This window comes from Budorcas taxicolor, chromosome 10 (assembly GCF_023091745.1).
Source record: "Budorcas taxicolor isolate Tak-1 chromosome 10, Takin1.1, whole genome shotgun sequence".
Classification (NCBI taxonomy): domain Eukaryota; kingdom Metazoa; phylum Chordata; class Mammalia; order Artiodactyla; family Bovidae; genus Budorcas; species Budorcas taxicolor.
Window position 1 is genome coordinate 90,400,125 of NC_068919.1, and position 16,161 is coordinate 90,416,285.

The 16,161-nt window shown below is 37.7% G+C and overlaps 1 protein-coding gene across 1 annotated transcript in view; it reads right to left on the bottom strand.

Moving 5' to 3' along the window:
- Nucleotides 1-16,161, bottom strand: part of CEP128 (centrosomal protein 128) — a 469,424-nt gene that overhangs the window by 406,588 nt on the left and 46,675 nt on the right. Inside the window, exons 4-6 of the mRNA XM_052647177.1 lie at nt 15,978-16,096; nt 12,254-12,345; nt 9,098-9,170 (exon numbers count right to left, since the gene is read on the bottom strand). Of these exons, the coding sequence (XP_052503137.1) occupies nt 9,098-9,170; nt 12,254-12,345; nt 15,978-16,096 (284 nt within the window). The remainder of the gene's footprint in view (nt 1-9,097; nt 9,171-12,253; nt 12,346-15,977; nt 16,097-16,161) is intronic.

The following is a 16,161-nucleotide window of genomic DNA, read 5'->3' on the forward strand; positions in this document are numbered from 1 at the left end:
CAATGTGATCAAAATCCAAGAAAAATAAGAGGTAACAGAAACAGACCTATAAAAGGTCCAAACAAGGGAGTTATGAGACAAAAGTATATAGTTTGAGGATTTGGGCAAAAAAAAAAACTAAAAAGTAAAGAGAAGAGAAATAAAAATTCTAGAAATGAAATGCGTAACGACTAAAAATAAAAATCAATAGGTGAGTCTGACAGATTTGATTTACCCAAAGAAAGGAACGAAATGAAAGATCAGCAGAAAACATTCAAAATAAAGAATGGAGAAACAAATTTCTAAAATTATAGAAAATGAACCTAAGAGACAAAAAGGATTGACTGAAAAACTCTAACATTACATGAAATGTGAGGTCTACAAAGAAGAGACAGAGAGTAAGGCAAAAATAACTTTTAAAAAGATAAGTGAAGTTGCTCAGTCGTGTCCAACTCTTTGTAACCCCATGGACTGTAGCCTACCAAGTTCCTCCGCCCATGGGATTTTCCAGGCAAGAATACTGGAGTGGGTTGCCATTTCCTTCTCCAGGTGACCTTCCCGACCCAGGGATTGAACCCAGGTCTCCCGCATTGTAGGCAGAGGCTTATCGTCTGAGTCACCGGGGAAGTCAACACAACTATAATCATCAAACAACAAATCAATAGAACACAACTAGTAAAATTGTAGAAAATCAAAAACAGGAAAAATTCAAAAGCAATTAAAGAAAAAATACACATTATCCTCCAAAAAAGCACCACTAAGACAAACGGCTAACTTCCCAACAGAAACAACAGAACTCAAAAAATGATAAAAAATGTTATCTGCAAAGTACAGAATGGAGAAACAACCACCTATCTACAATTTTATATCTAGTCCAAATTCCTTTCAACAAAGAAAGTGAACTAAAGTCACTTTCAGACAAATATAGACAGGATCTGTCACCAAAAGACCCACTCTAAATAAAATTCTAAATGGAATTCTGTTTGGTATATGCAGATTCACTCTAAAGTAAATTTTAAAGTATGTTCCTAAGGCACATGTAGAATCTCAGAGATGCAGAAAGGGATAAAAAATATAGAAAGAAATGTAAATCAAAGAAAAATAAATATAAGGATAAATCTAAAAGAACAATCTATATAAAATAAAAATTAAAAGACATTTACTCCTTGAAAGAAGAGTTATGACCAACCTAGATAGCATATTAAAAAGCAGAGACGTTACTTTGCCAACAAATGTCCGTCTAGTCAAAGCTATTGTTTTTCATACAGTAGTCATGTATGGATGTGAGAGTTGGACTATAAAGAAAGTTGAGCGCTGAAGAATTGATGCTTTTGAACTGTGGTGTTGGAGAAGACTCTTGAGAGTCCCTTGGACTGCAAGGATAGCCAACCAGTCCATCCTAAAGGAAATCAGTCCTGAATATTCATTTGCAGAACTGATGCTGAAGCTGAAACTCCAATACTCTGGCCACCAGAGTTCTCTGGCGAAGAACTGACTCACTGGAAAAGACTGTGATGCTGGGAAAGATTGAGGGTGGGAGAAGAAGGGGATGACAGAAAATGAGACGGTTGGATGGCATCACTGATTCAACTGTCATGAGTTTGGGTAAACTCCAGGAGTTGGTGATGGACAGGGAGGCCTACTGTGCTGCGGTCCATGGGGTCGCAAAGACTCAGACACAACTGAGCGACAAACTGACTGATGTAGTTCAATGAAATACAAAATTAAAATCTATCATAGTAACAGAAAAGTGGAGAGGGAGATTAATGGGGTTAGAATTTCCTAAGTCCTGCATTTCCTGGGAAGATCTTAAAGTGCTACGTTATATAGATTTGATAAATTTAGGATGCATGTTTTAATCCCTTCATTAACTATAAAAAGAGTAACAAAACAAGGTATAATTAGCAAGATAATATGGAAAATGAAAACTAATGAATCCAAAGGACAAAAAAAAAAAATTTAAAAACATCAGAAGTGGAACCAACAGAAAGCAAAGAGTAAGATGGTAGATTTATACAAACTAAATCAATATTTACATTAAATGTAATAGGAAAAATTTAAAATAATAATAGGGAATCAAAGTCCAATGCTGTAAAGAGCAATACTGCATAGGAACCTGGAATGTTAGGTCCATGAATCAGGGCAAATTGGAGGTGGTTAAACAGGAGATGGCAAGAGTGAACATCGACATTTTAGGAATCAGTAAACTAAAATGGACTGCAATGGGTGAATTTAACTCTGATGACCATTATATCTACTACTGTGGGCAAGAATCCCTTAGAAGAAATGGAGTGGCCCTCACAGTCAACTAGAGAGTCACAAATGCAGTACTTGGATGCAATCTCAAAAACGACAGAATGATCTCTGTTCAGTTTCCAGGCAAATCATTCAATATCACGGTAATCCAAGCCTATGCCCCAACCAGTAATGCTGAAGAAGCTGAAGTTGAACAATTCTATGAAGACCTACAAGACCTTTTAGAACTAACACCCAAAAAAGATGTCCTTTTCATTATAGGGGACTGGAATGCAAAAGTAGGAAGTCAAGAAACACCTGCAATAACAGGCAAATTTGCCTTGGAGTACAGAATGAAGCAGCACAAAGGCTAATAGAATTTCGCTAGAACGTACCGATCATAGCAAACACCCTCTTCCAACAACACAAGAGAAGACTCTACACGTGGACATCACCAGATGGACAACACCGAAATCAGACTGATTACATTCTTTGAAGCCAAAGATGGAGAAGCTCTATATAGTCAGCAAAAACAAAACCAGGAGCTGACTGTGGCTCATATCATGAACTCCTTATTGCCAAATTCAGACTGAAATTGAAGGAACTGGGGAAACCACTAGACCATTTAGGTATGACCCAAAACAAATCTGTTATGGTTATACAGTGGAAGTGAAATATAAAACTTAAGGGATTAGATCTGATAGACAGTGTCTGATGAACTATGGACAGAGGTTCGTGACACTGTACAGGAGACAGGGAGCAAGACCATCCCCAAGAAAAAGAAATGCAAAACAGCAAACTGGCTGTTTGAGGAGGCCTTACAAATAGCTCTGATAAGAAGAGAAGTGAAAAGCAAAGGAGAAAAGGAAAGATATACCCATTTGAATGCAGAGTTCCAAAGAATAGCAAGGAGAGATAAGAAAGCCTTCTTCAAGGATCAGTGAAAGAAATAGAGGAAAACAACAGAATGGGAAAGACTAGAGATCTCTTCAAGAAAATTAGAGATAACAAGGGAAAACTGTGAAGGACTTTCTAAATAGCAAGTATTAAAACAACAACAAAAAAAAGTGATTCTGTGAAGTACTGTCAGCTGCAGCATTCTCAAATGGAGAAAAGGAGGTCAGTGACAATCTAATATTACAGCTAATAATCAGTCAACATAGTACAAAGCAGAAACAAGGCAAACTAAATTAATTAAAACTACATCCAATATTTAGAAAGATATTTACTGTTCTACAGACATCATCCAAAACACAAAAGTAATGGAAGTGTAATGGTACGTAAGTGACATTTGTACACACTGTGCCCTCGGGGCGGGGGCAGGGGGGATGTTCCCTCCCAGTGAGGGACGTTATTTTTTTTTTGGCTCCAAAATCACTGCAGATGGTGACTGCAGCCATGAAATCAAAAGATGCTTACTCCTTGGAAGGAAAGTTATGACCAACCTAGACAGCATATTAAAAAGCAGACATTACTTTGCCAACAAAGGTCTGTCTAGTCAAGGCTATGGTTTTTCCAGTAGTCAGTGTGGATGTGAGAGTTGGACTATAAAGAAAGCTGAGTGCTGAAGAATTGATACTTTTGAACTGTGGTGTTGGAGAAGCCTCTTGAGAGTCCCTTGGACTGCAAGGAGATCCAACCAGTCCATCCTAAAGGAGATCAGTTCTGGGTGTTCATTGGAAGGACTGATGTTGAAGCTGAAACTCTAATACTTTGGCCACCTGATGTGAAGAGCTTACTCTTTTGAAAAGACCCTGATGCTGGGCAATATTGAAGGCATGAGGAGAAGGGAATGACAGAGGACAAGATGCTTGGATGGCATCACTGACTCAATTGACATGAGTTTGGGTAAATTCCTGGAGTTGGTGATGGACAGGGAGACCTGGTGTGCTGCAGTTCATGGGGTTGCAAAGAGTCAGACACGACCAGGCGACTGAACTGAAATGAATAGGGAAAATTCTCCTAATGAAAAACAAAGATTGTTAAATTTTTAACTGCTAAATGACACACTATAAAATAGCATAAAGATATCAAATCAAGGCATAAATCTTATAAACACTGTATTAGTTTGACTACAATGTAATACAAGCAAGATCCCGGTAAGTTTTTAAACAATTTCACATTGATTCTAAAGTAAACACAAAGAGTAAAAAACACCAGACAATCTTGAAGAACAAAGTAAAAGGACTTACTCTATCATATCACAACTTTTCACAAAGTAATATCAAGACAGTGTAATATTAAACATTATTACTCAGACATAGTTCAGTTCAGTTCAGTCGCTCAGTCGTGTCCGACTCTTTGCGACCCCATGAATTGCAGCATGCCAGGCCTCCCGGTCCATCACCAACTCCCAGAGTTCACTCAGACTCATGTCCATCCAGTCAGTGATACCATCCAGCCATCTCATCCTCTGTCGTCCCCTTCTCCTCCTGCCCCTAATCCCTCCCAGCATCAGAGTCTTTTCCAATGAGTCAACTCTTCACATGAGGTAAAGATGACATAAATCCATTTCCAACCACAGGGAAGAAAGTATTAGGTTGGTGCAAAAGTAATTGTGGTTTTGGACTGTGAATATTAAATCATGATAACTAGGATAAAACACATCTTTATTAATCAAGATAGGAACCATTACAATCAACACATTTTTGCCAATGAGAAATGGATTTCTTTATTCCTATAGCATAAAAAATCCATGCACCAGGATTCGATGAACTCTTAGAGAGTATTTTCTGCCTCCTGCTGGTTGTGGAAGCATCTTTCCTGAAAAAAGTTGTTGAGATGCTTGTAAGAAGTGGTAGTTGGTTGCTGAGAACTCAGGTGAAGATGATGGATGAGGCAAAACTGTCTCCAATTTGTTCAACTTTTGACATGCTGGTTGTGTGATGTACAGTCAGGCATTGTCTTGGAGAAGAACTGGGCCCTTTCTGTTGACCAATGCCAGCTGCAGGCATTGCAGTTTTTCAAGCATGTCATCGATTTGCTGACCATACTTCTCAGATGCAGTGGTTTTGCTAGGATTCAGAAAGCTGCAGTGGATCAGACCAGTAGCATACTACCAAACAGTGGCCATGACCTTTTTTTGGTGCACGTTTGACTTTGGGAAACGCTTTGGAGCTTCTTGTCAGTCCAACCACTGAGCTGGTCATTGCTGGTTGTTACATAAAATCCACTTTTCGTCGCATGTCACAATCTAATCGAGAAATGGTTCATTATTGTTGCATTCAGTTCAGTTGCTCAGTCATGTCCGACTCTTTGTAACCCCAAGGACTGAAGCACGCCAGGCTTCCCTGTGCATCACCAACTCCCAGAGCTTGCTCAAACTCATGTCCACCAAGTCGGTGATGTCATCCAACCATCTCATCCTCTGTCGTCCCCTTCTCCTCCTGCCCCAAATCCCTCCCAGCATCAGGGTCTTTTCCAATGAGTCAACTCTTCGCATGAGATGGCCAAAGTATTGGAGTTTCAGCTTCAGCATCAGTCCTTCCAATGAATATTCATGATTTATTTCCTTTAGGACTGACTGGTTGGATCTCCTTGCAGTCCAAGGGACTCTCAAGAGCCTTCTCCAACACCACAGGCCAAAAGCATCAATTCTTCGGCACTCAGCTTTCTTTATGGTCCAACTCTCACATCCATACATGACCACTGGAAAAACCATACGTTTGACTAGACGGACCTTTGTTGGCAAAGTAATGTCTCTGCTATTTAATATGCTATCTAGGTTGGTCATAGCTTTTCTTCCAAGGAGCAAAATATTGTTGCATAGAATAAGAAAAGACAACACTTCAAAATGATGATTTTTGTTGATTTTTGGTCAGCTCATGAAGCACCCACTTATCAAGCTTTTTCACCTTTCCAATTTGCTTCAAATGTCAAACCACCACAGAATGGTCGACACTGAGTTCTTCAGCAGCTTCTCATGCAGTTGAAAAAGGATCAGCTTCGATGATCACTCTCAACTGGTCACTGTCAACTTCCAATGGCCGGCCTCTGTGCTCCTCATCTTCCAGGCTCTCCTCTCGTTCACAAAACTTCTTGAACCACCAGTGCACTGTATGCTCATTAGCAGTTCCTGGCCAAATGCGTTGTTGATGTTGCAAGTTGTCTCCACTGCTTTATTATCATTTTGAACTCAAATAAGAAAATCGCTCAAACTTGCTTTTTGTCTAACATCATTTCCATAGTCTAAAATACATATAAAACAAATAGCAAGAAGTCATTAGCACAGAAACATAAAGCAATAAATGTGCATTAAAATGATATATAACATAACCACATTTAAGAATGTATTCCAATATCAAAGGGCAAATTTCAACAATGCAAAAACCACGATTATTACATGTCTGCACCAAGCTAATAGAAATGATCACACAATATTAACTGATGTAGGGATACAGGGAAAGACAAGTATCATACAATATCACTTCTAGGTGGAATCCAATGAACTTTTTTCCAAAGAGAAACAGCTTCACAGATTAAGAATTGAAATTCATGGTTACAAAAAAAAAAAAAATGCGTTGGGCAGGGAGGAATCAGCTGGTTCATGTAAACTTAAAACTACGATTTATAAAACAATCCACAAAGACCCACGATATAGCACAAGGAACTCTATTCAAAAAGAAAGTGTGATATGAGCACTGGGATAGACAAATTAACCAGATGATTGAACAGAGAGTCCAGTAAACAGATGACTGTACATATGAACATTTTATTTATGACCAAGACAGGACTGTAAAGTAGTGGAGAAAGGTAGTCCTTTCAGTAAATGAGACTGAATCAACTGGATAGCCATATAAAATGTATGACCTCTGCTTCACACCAGAAACAAATATCAATTTCAAGTACATAATAGATTTTAATGTGAAAGGTAAAACACTATGCTCCCCAAAGATTATATAAGGGAATATTTTCATGATTTTAAAATAAGGACCAATTCCTTAAATAGGTCAAAAAAGCACTAACCAAAAAAGATGGAAAATGAACTAAATTAAATTTTAACAAAAGACTCAAATTAAGAGAGTTTTAAAAAAACAACAAACCCCCCCCCGCCAAAGAAACAGCTGTGGAATGGGAGACAATAGATGCAAAACAGATAACTGACAAAGTGCTCATGTACAAAATTAAAACCTCCCACAAATCAACAACAAAAAGACAATCAGCCCTATAAAAACAGTGGGCAAAAGAAGAACTGGCATTTCAGGAAAGAAAATAGCTAGTAGCCAAACATGAAAAGATGCTGATCACCATTAATCATGAAAATGCCAATTAGAACCATGATGAGATACTGTAAGCACCTAACACAATGGCTACTAATGAAAGACTAATAATATCAAGTCTTTGAGAAGCAACACAGTTTCTCATACACTGCTACTAGGAGTGTGAATTAGTGAAGCCACTTTGGACATCTGTCTATCAGTATCCACTCAACTGCAAGGCACCTAGCAACTGCACTCCATGTTATATACCAACAGAAATACAAGCAATGTGCACTAAAATAGACTGGTAACAGTAGATTATTTGTAATGGCCCCAAATTTGAGATAACTCAAATATCTATCACCAAATGTTAAAATAACTGCAGTATATCCATACAATGCAATACTAAGGACCAATAAACATGAACAAACTCCAAGTTCATGACATATCACCCAGATATATCACAATCGTGATCAGCAAAAGAAATCAGACACCCACACACACAAAAAATGCCTACATGGTTCCATTTATATAAACAGCTAAATCATGTGAAATTAATTTATGGATTCAAAAGTCAAAATCATGGTCAGAAAAGGAAAATTATGATTGGGAGGGGAAGTAAAGAGGCTTATATGCACTGACAACATTCTGTTTTCTAGATCTGGGTTGTGGTTTCATGAGTGTGCCTACCTTGTAAAGATTCATCAAGCTATACACTAATAAGTGTACCTTCCTATAAGTACATTATCCCTCCAAACTTTTTAAACTAAAAATGAGAGAAATTAAGTTGATATCTTTGAAAACAGAGCATATCCATCTCTTAGCATATGTGGCCAATAAATTCAAACTCCAAAATAAGTTCAGCATATTATGTAAGAACCTGTATACATAGTAACATCTGGAGAAAAATTACAACTGCAGAAAATTTATTTGCTTTTATTAGGAACCTCTTAATTTTAATAAAACAAGAAAAGAAAATGTTGCCACTACTCTCAAAGTCTTTGTGGTAAATGAAAGAATGAATACACAGTGCTCCTGAAATGCTAAGTTTGCAACTGAACAGTTTAGTGACCACTTCAACTGATAACTTTTTCTCCAGAAAAAAGAAAAAAAAAACAACTTGATGATGCAAAGAAATGGACACCGTATATACTTCATTTTTAATCTTAATTCCAGCAAGAATAGTGATTTCACAAAAAGAAATCACTGAATAATGAGAGTCAACAATCTGAGTTTGAAATAAAATTCAAGATTAGGGCTCTTTTTTTTTTTCCAGTCAGCACCATGTCAAACAAAAAACAGAGCAAGATGGCCTTTGCAATAGTGGTGATCCCATGCTTCTGTGAGATGACTTAAAAATACTTAACAGAGTGCTACAGAGTCACTACTAAAAAAGTCTGTATTTCTCAAATATCATTTAATAAAAGCACAACATCACTGAATCAATAAAGTTTAAAATATCTTTAAATTTTCATAACCAAACTCTAAAAATTAATTCTATCTCTAACATAATACCACTATAAATATTTCAAGCCTCAATGCCCAAAATTCATGAATATTTTAGACAAAATGGTATATAGTACACAAAAAGTTAAACTTTATTACACTGATTGTGATTATGACCAACTCAATTACCCTAGCACCTGGGTATGAAATAAAACTTTCTATGAACAAGGAGATCTCACCACATCTTGTTTTTGGGCTTCATTAAGTTTTTCAGTCAATTCTTCCAAAGCCCTTCTTGTTGCAGCATCTGACCTAGGCAAACAAACAAACAACAAGAAAAAATTTAAATCGGCTATTTGAGAAAATATATGTAATTCATGATACTTACAAGATCACAATATGTTATTACATAATACTCTGCGGCAGTGGGTCTCAGAGATTAGCAAACATATGAAACACCTGGAGGATGTGTTATACAGAATCTGTCAGTAGATCTGCATTGGAGCCCAAGAAGGCATTCCTACAGATTCCTAGGTGATGCTGATACTGCCCGTCTGGGAACTAGATTTTGAGAAATAATGCTATACTACATCATCACCTTCACTAAAAAAAAAAAAAAAAAAAAAAGGCTATAATCCTCAATTTAAATTAAGAAGAATGAAAGAGGTAAGGAGGACAAAACTCTTATCTCACATCCTCTCCAGCAATTCATCATCAAATTACATCTGAGATTACTGTACAAACTCTGTCCTCACTGATTTATCTTCCATTACCTTTTTCCCATCAAACTAATAACACACATGACAAATAATCGAATAGTACAGGAAACTTACAAAGAAAAGCAGAGCCCTTTCTCTCTCACATTTATCTGGTTCCAATCCCCGCTGGCAGCCATGCTCGCCTAATACATTCTTAATTACTTTGCTGGTTATTGCCATCATTTTCAACTCTAGATATTTTCAGTTCTGTTTTGAAATATTTAACTCACTAACACTGCTCTCCAATTTCAGATAAATTTATTACTATTTTCAGTTCTTTTGGTCACCTGTATAACCTACTTAATATATTTATACCCATTATGAACTACTTCACTGTAGAGAATTAATACTTTCTCCTTACATTCTATCATGCTCTCATTTTAGTCAGCTTCCTACCGGAATCACTAACTTCCCACCGGGATCACTAACTTTCCGGCGCTTTTGTTTTTTTCTGCGTTCCCATTATCTTTTGACCTTATTAACACATGATTGATATTTTTCTCCCACTTATTACTGAATCATCTTTTAAGAATCTATGCCATTCTTCTTAACTACATTCATCTCAAAGGCTACTTACTTCCTGCTCTAATTCAGTGATTCATTCCTGGACCTGCTATATGGCTATCATGCTGGGAATTCCTTTCACTGAAGTCCTCAGTAAGTTTCACTGTTTCTTATAACCTAAATCTTCCTTTTTCTTAATTGTCATTTTATTTCACTTGCATGCCCTTAGTAATTCCTCAGAAAGAAGCTATCTTAAGTGATAGGCTTTCTTCACTGTACTCCTTTCTGGGCTTCTGTGGTTCTGCATGCTGCTGGATTTCCCATCCCTGACTAGCTCTTGCCCTCAGGCCAGCTCTTCTCTTTATATGGCTTCTGAATATTGGACCTCCTAGAACTGTCCTTGATGCTCTCCCTACAGTTTCCCTCTGGATACCATCCATTATCATAGTTTCAAATACCACTTCTATATGCTGACCACTCGTAAATTTCTCTAATGGAAACTTCTCCTTGGAGTTCCAGAGTAAATGTCTGGCTACATTTCTTACATTTCCACTTGGCTGTCTCACAGGTATCTGAAACCTAACATTTCCAAAGTCAAACTCTGAGTTTGACCTGAGTATGCCTCACCTACCCCTGGGCGTCCCTGGTGGCTTAGACAGTAAAGAATCTGTCTGCAATGCAGGATATCAGGTTCAATCCCTGGGTTGGAAAGATCCCCTGGAGAAGGGAATGGCAACCCACTCCAGTATTCTTGCCTGGAGAATCCCATGGACAGAGGAGCATGGTGGGCTACAGTCCATGGAGTCTCAAAACAGTCAGACACGACTGAGCGGCTAACACTTTCACCTACCCCACCAGTCTTCCGTATTTCAAAATGAGGAAAACAATAATTACCACTTCAATAAAATTGTTTTAAGAAATAAACCTAAATCAACCTGACATGAAATAAGTGTGCAATACTATTTACTGGTGGCAGTAGTAATAAGCTAACAGTAAGGTCTTTAATTATTACTAAATTTCCTGCCTTCCTTATAGAGAAGAAGAAAACTTACACAGATTACAGTTGATATTCATAGATTTAACATTTATAGCTTTGACTGTTTTTGCTATAGCAACATAAAACTGGCATGTGGAATGATTTCATTAGCTAGAATAGGAATTAGCAAGTGAATTTGGTAAATGAATTTCAATTAACCTTTTTTTCCCTAATCATTGCTGTATACAGATTGTGACTTTTGCAATGGGATAAAATGTTCCTTGAAAACTATGGCCTCTAGATAGCCAGTGGGAATTTGCTGTATGACACAGGGAGCTCAAATCCAGTGTTCTGTGATAATCTAGATGGGTGGGATGGGGTGGGAGGTGAAGGGAAGTTCATAAAGGGGACATATGTATACTTATGGCTGATTCATGTTAATCTATGGCAGAAATCAATACAATATTATAAAGCAATTATCCTCTAATAAAAAATAAATTTTAAAAGACCAAGAAAAATATGGCCTCTAAATGAAAGCCAACTATCACTATTTATGATGAAAATAAAGACAGAGAAGAAATCTTAAATTAAGTGATACTTCTTGGGACAACCCAGAATCAACAAAATTGCAAAAACTGGGCAGATGTAAACAACTGGGCTTTGAAGATTTCAACTGAAAGATAAAATGTCTGATTCTACAATGGCTCACATAGAATTCACTGACGAATTCTACATTATGTTTCCTCCAGTGTTGGTCAGTTGGTCTCGGGCTCTCTCTCCAACGCACTGGGTTAGCCAAAAAGTTCATTTGAGTTTTTCCACAAGATACTACAGAGAAACCCAAATGAACCTTTTAGCTAACCCAATGTTTGCATATTTACCTCTTTACTAATATCTAACAACATCTCTCTCTATAATGCCAGCATTCCATTGTAATAAAACAAAACGTTTTCAAAGTATGAAATTAACTTGTCTAACACTAAGTCATGATATATTGCAAATTCAAAGGGTTTCGAACTGTTCTATTAGTATACTTTAAAATATGAGTATAAAAACACAGTATTTTTTTTGTAAACTCATGTAAACATGTCAACTAGAGAACCTGTTTTATTCTTCTAACAATTAATTCCTCAACAAAAATCATTTTCAGCTTTTACCGGCTTCTTCTGGCAAGTTCCCAGTTGAAATCATCTCCAAGGCGAACTTGTTCACTGCTGAGGTCTCGGAGGGACTGATGAAAAGCATGAAACTAAAAACAGCAAAACAAAGTTATCCATTTAGGATTCTGCTGAATTCTTCCATGAAGATTCATTGAAAGTAAGAGAGGAGAACTTCCTCTTTCCAATAGTACACAAATTTTTATAATGTTATCAAGACATAATAGAACAAATGTCTATTCTAAAAGATATAAAATATTCTTTCCCAAAGAAAAGTGTTTAAAACCATATGTAACATTAACCATTACACGCTGTATAATGCAATATTTCACTCTTGACAGACACTCTAGAAAAGTGGTTCACAAACTTCTTCTGTAAACAGTACAGCAGCAAATATTTCAGGCTCTCAGGCTACATGGCGTCTGTCACAATGACTCAACTCTGCCATCACAGCACAACAGTAGCCATTAAACACAGGAGCGTGACTGTGCTACAGTAAAGTTTTATTCAACTAGACCATGTGCCTCAGTGTGCCAACCCATGTTGCCAAGAAACCCTTGCCCACATGCACCAGGAACCACGGACAAGAATGTGTGGAGCAGCACTGTTCATGGTGGAAACACTGAAAACAAAAGTCCATTAAGAATGGAATGGAGACAAACTGCAATATAGTCCTCCAGGGGAGTATCCCACAGCACTGAAAATGAAAGATCGAAGCTAGCTACACTTTGAAACAAACATCAAGCGAAAAAGGCACGTTAGCAAATATATACTGCATTATTCCACCTATATAAAGCTTAATGCAAGCAATACTAAGTAAGATACAAGTAGTAAAAATGGTATTTTTAAAAAATCAAGAGAATGATTAATACAGAAAGCAAAATAGTTGATAGCCCTTGGGGAAGCGAGGAGTGTTAAGAGGTTTCGGGTGTACTATAATCCTCTATTTCTTGGTCTGAGTGGTGATTACATGGATTTTTCATATTATTGTACTTTTAATGGTAAATAGGTATGCTATACACATATGTGTAGGCTATACTTTATAACAAAAAAGTAAGCTATGCAGACTTGCAGAAATACCAAACTGATTCTTTCAACAAACGTATACTGAGCAGATGAGTGCCAGCAACTGTGCTGGGAACAAATGGCTCTGAATTTATATAAGAGACAGACATGTAAACAGAAGCACAAACGCGGCACTGGGGCACTAGGAAGGTACACAGTCACGTGGAGCTACAGGTCGTCTAAGACGTGGACTGAAACAAGGCAGAACTAGTGAAAGGAGCAGAGCTAACACAGCAGATGAGCAATAGGCCATTCACTGAGGTTTTGCCATCAGGATTTTCCAGTTTTACAAAGCAGAATCTGAGGACCCATCTTTGACCCCTCCTTTACACTCATTTCCACCCTTCCCAAATGGTCATCTGATCTTCAAGATCTTTCATTTTATCCACCAAACAGTTTTTAAATCTACCGCCCTCTTTCCAGCTCCATCTACTTTCATCCAAGTGACCATCAGCTCACACCCAGAACACAGCAGCATCCTTCCTACTGGTTGGTCCACACTGACTTCATTTTCTACACTAGAACCAGGGTGATTTTTTCAGTTATTGTCACCCCCTTACATGGTTGTGCACAGTATCAGTTTCACACTTCTTCAGCCACATGGCCTTCTGTAAATTACATATAGCTGCTCTCTTCCCTCCTGCCAAGCTATCTTTTGTACCTCAAATGACTCTTAATCAACTTTCAAATCTCAGCTTAATCAGCCTTTCTTTGGGAAGGCTTTCCCGACTGGAGTAGGTCCCTCTAGGGAACACACCCACAGCCCTAGGCTTTTTTTTGTTATAGCATTCATCTCAGATCATAATTTTGGGTGTATTTATATACTTTTTGATTAGTATCTAGCTCCCCCTCTAAATTGTAAGCTTCATGAAAAGGCAAGGTTTTTTGTTCATCACTGTTTCCAAGTACAAGCACTGTCCCAGGACAGCAGCACTAAATAAATAAAATGAAAGAGGGAGTAATGTTAGGATATTGTTCTCTGCTCTAGGTTTAATCACATAATCAACATTACTAGTCAGTTGCAACTACCAAAAAATAATAGTCAAGGAAAAGTTTCTACAAGGTGTCTTCTAAAGGACTTAGTCCTTTTATCTTTTTATCTTATACTATAATAAGCACAAAATACAAACGAGTATCCTAACATTGATTGTGAGCTCTCAATCTTAGAACTACCAAAACAAAGATGTCAAAGTCAGCAATATCTTCTCAGCTCAGTTCAGTCGCTCAGTCGTGTCCGACTCTTGCGACCCCATTAATCGCAGCACACCAGGCCTCCCTGTCCATCACCAACTCCCAGAGTTCACCCAAACTCATGTCCATCAAGTCAGTGATGCCATCCAGCCATCTCATCCTCTGTCGTCCCCTTCTCCTCCTGCCCCAAATCCCTCCCAGCATTAGGGTCTTTTCCAATGAGTCAACTCTTCGCATGAGGTGGCCAAAGTATTGGAGTTTCAGCTTCAGCATCAGCTCTTCCAATGGACACCCAGGACTGATCTCCTTTAGGATGGACTGGTTGGATCTCCTTGCAGTCCAAGGGACTCTCAAGAGTCTTCTCCAACACCACAGTTCAAAAGCATCACTTCTTCGGTGCTCAGCTTTCTTCACAGTCCAACTCTTACATCTATACATGACCACTAGAAAAACCATAGCCTTGACTAGACGGACCTTAGTTGGCAAAGGAATGTCTCTGCTTTTGAATACGCTATCTAGGTTGGTCATAACTTTTCTTCCAAGGAGTAAGCGTCTTTTAATTTCATGGCTGCAACCACCATCTGCAGTGATTTTGGAGCCCCAAAAAATAAAGTCTGACACTGTTTCCCCATCTATTTCCCATGAAGTGATGGGACCGGATGCCATGATCTTAGTTTTCTGAATGTTGATCTTTAAGCCAACTTTTCCACTCTCCTCTTTCACTTTCAAGAGGCTTTTTAGTTCCTCTTCACTTTCTGCCATAAGGGTGGTGTCATCTGCATATCTGAGGTTATTGATATTTCTCCCGGCAATCTCGATTTCAGCTTGTGCTTCTTCCAGCCCAGTGTTTCTCATGATGTACTCTGCATATAAGTTAAATAAGCAGGGTGACAATATATAGCCTTGACATACTCCTTTTCCTGTTTGGAACCAGTCTGTTTCTCCTATCCATTATTAATTTAGCAACCCAAAGCAACAACAACAAAAACTTTCAGATCTTGCAGAGAAGTTTAAAGCAAAAACGTATATCCAGAGAACTAATACTTTCAAAATCTTTCATGAATACATGGAAAAAGTTTAGAATTTCTGCTTCATAGAAAGTGGCTCCATCAATGATTCAACAATAAGAAAAAAATTATGGAAAATATCAATAGGTTAACCACATAAAGACTAATTTGCTCATAGTAAACTAAACTTAGCAAATTACAAAGTAGCTGACATAGCAGAGCTTCCAGAACAGTGAGTCACCTGAGCAAGGGAACAAAACAAATTATAATCCTCCATAACAAAGTTCAAAATAAATGTATGATGGTAATCAACAGACTGAAAATAAAATAGTTTACTTCGTTAAAAAAATCAGTACAAAGTTAGTGATGATCAAACAGTTAAAACACAGCCACAAAATTCAAGTGTTAGTCATTTAAACAGAAATAGGAAGAATACAGACTATAGAATGGGAACAAAGTACCTGGCCCACATCATCAGTCTCCGGAACAAATCGGACACCAGTTTTGGACCTATTTCGTTTAATACCCTGTTGATCCCCATAGTCCTTGAGAGGTGAGGTAGGTGGAAAACGGTAGCTGTCTTTACAGAAGAAAGAAAAGAGAAAAGGATTAAAAAATAAGAAGCAACAATCTAAACTTTCACTC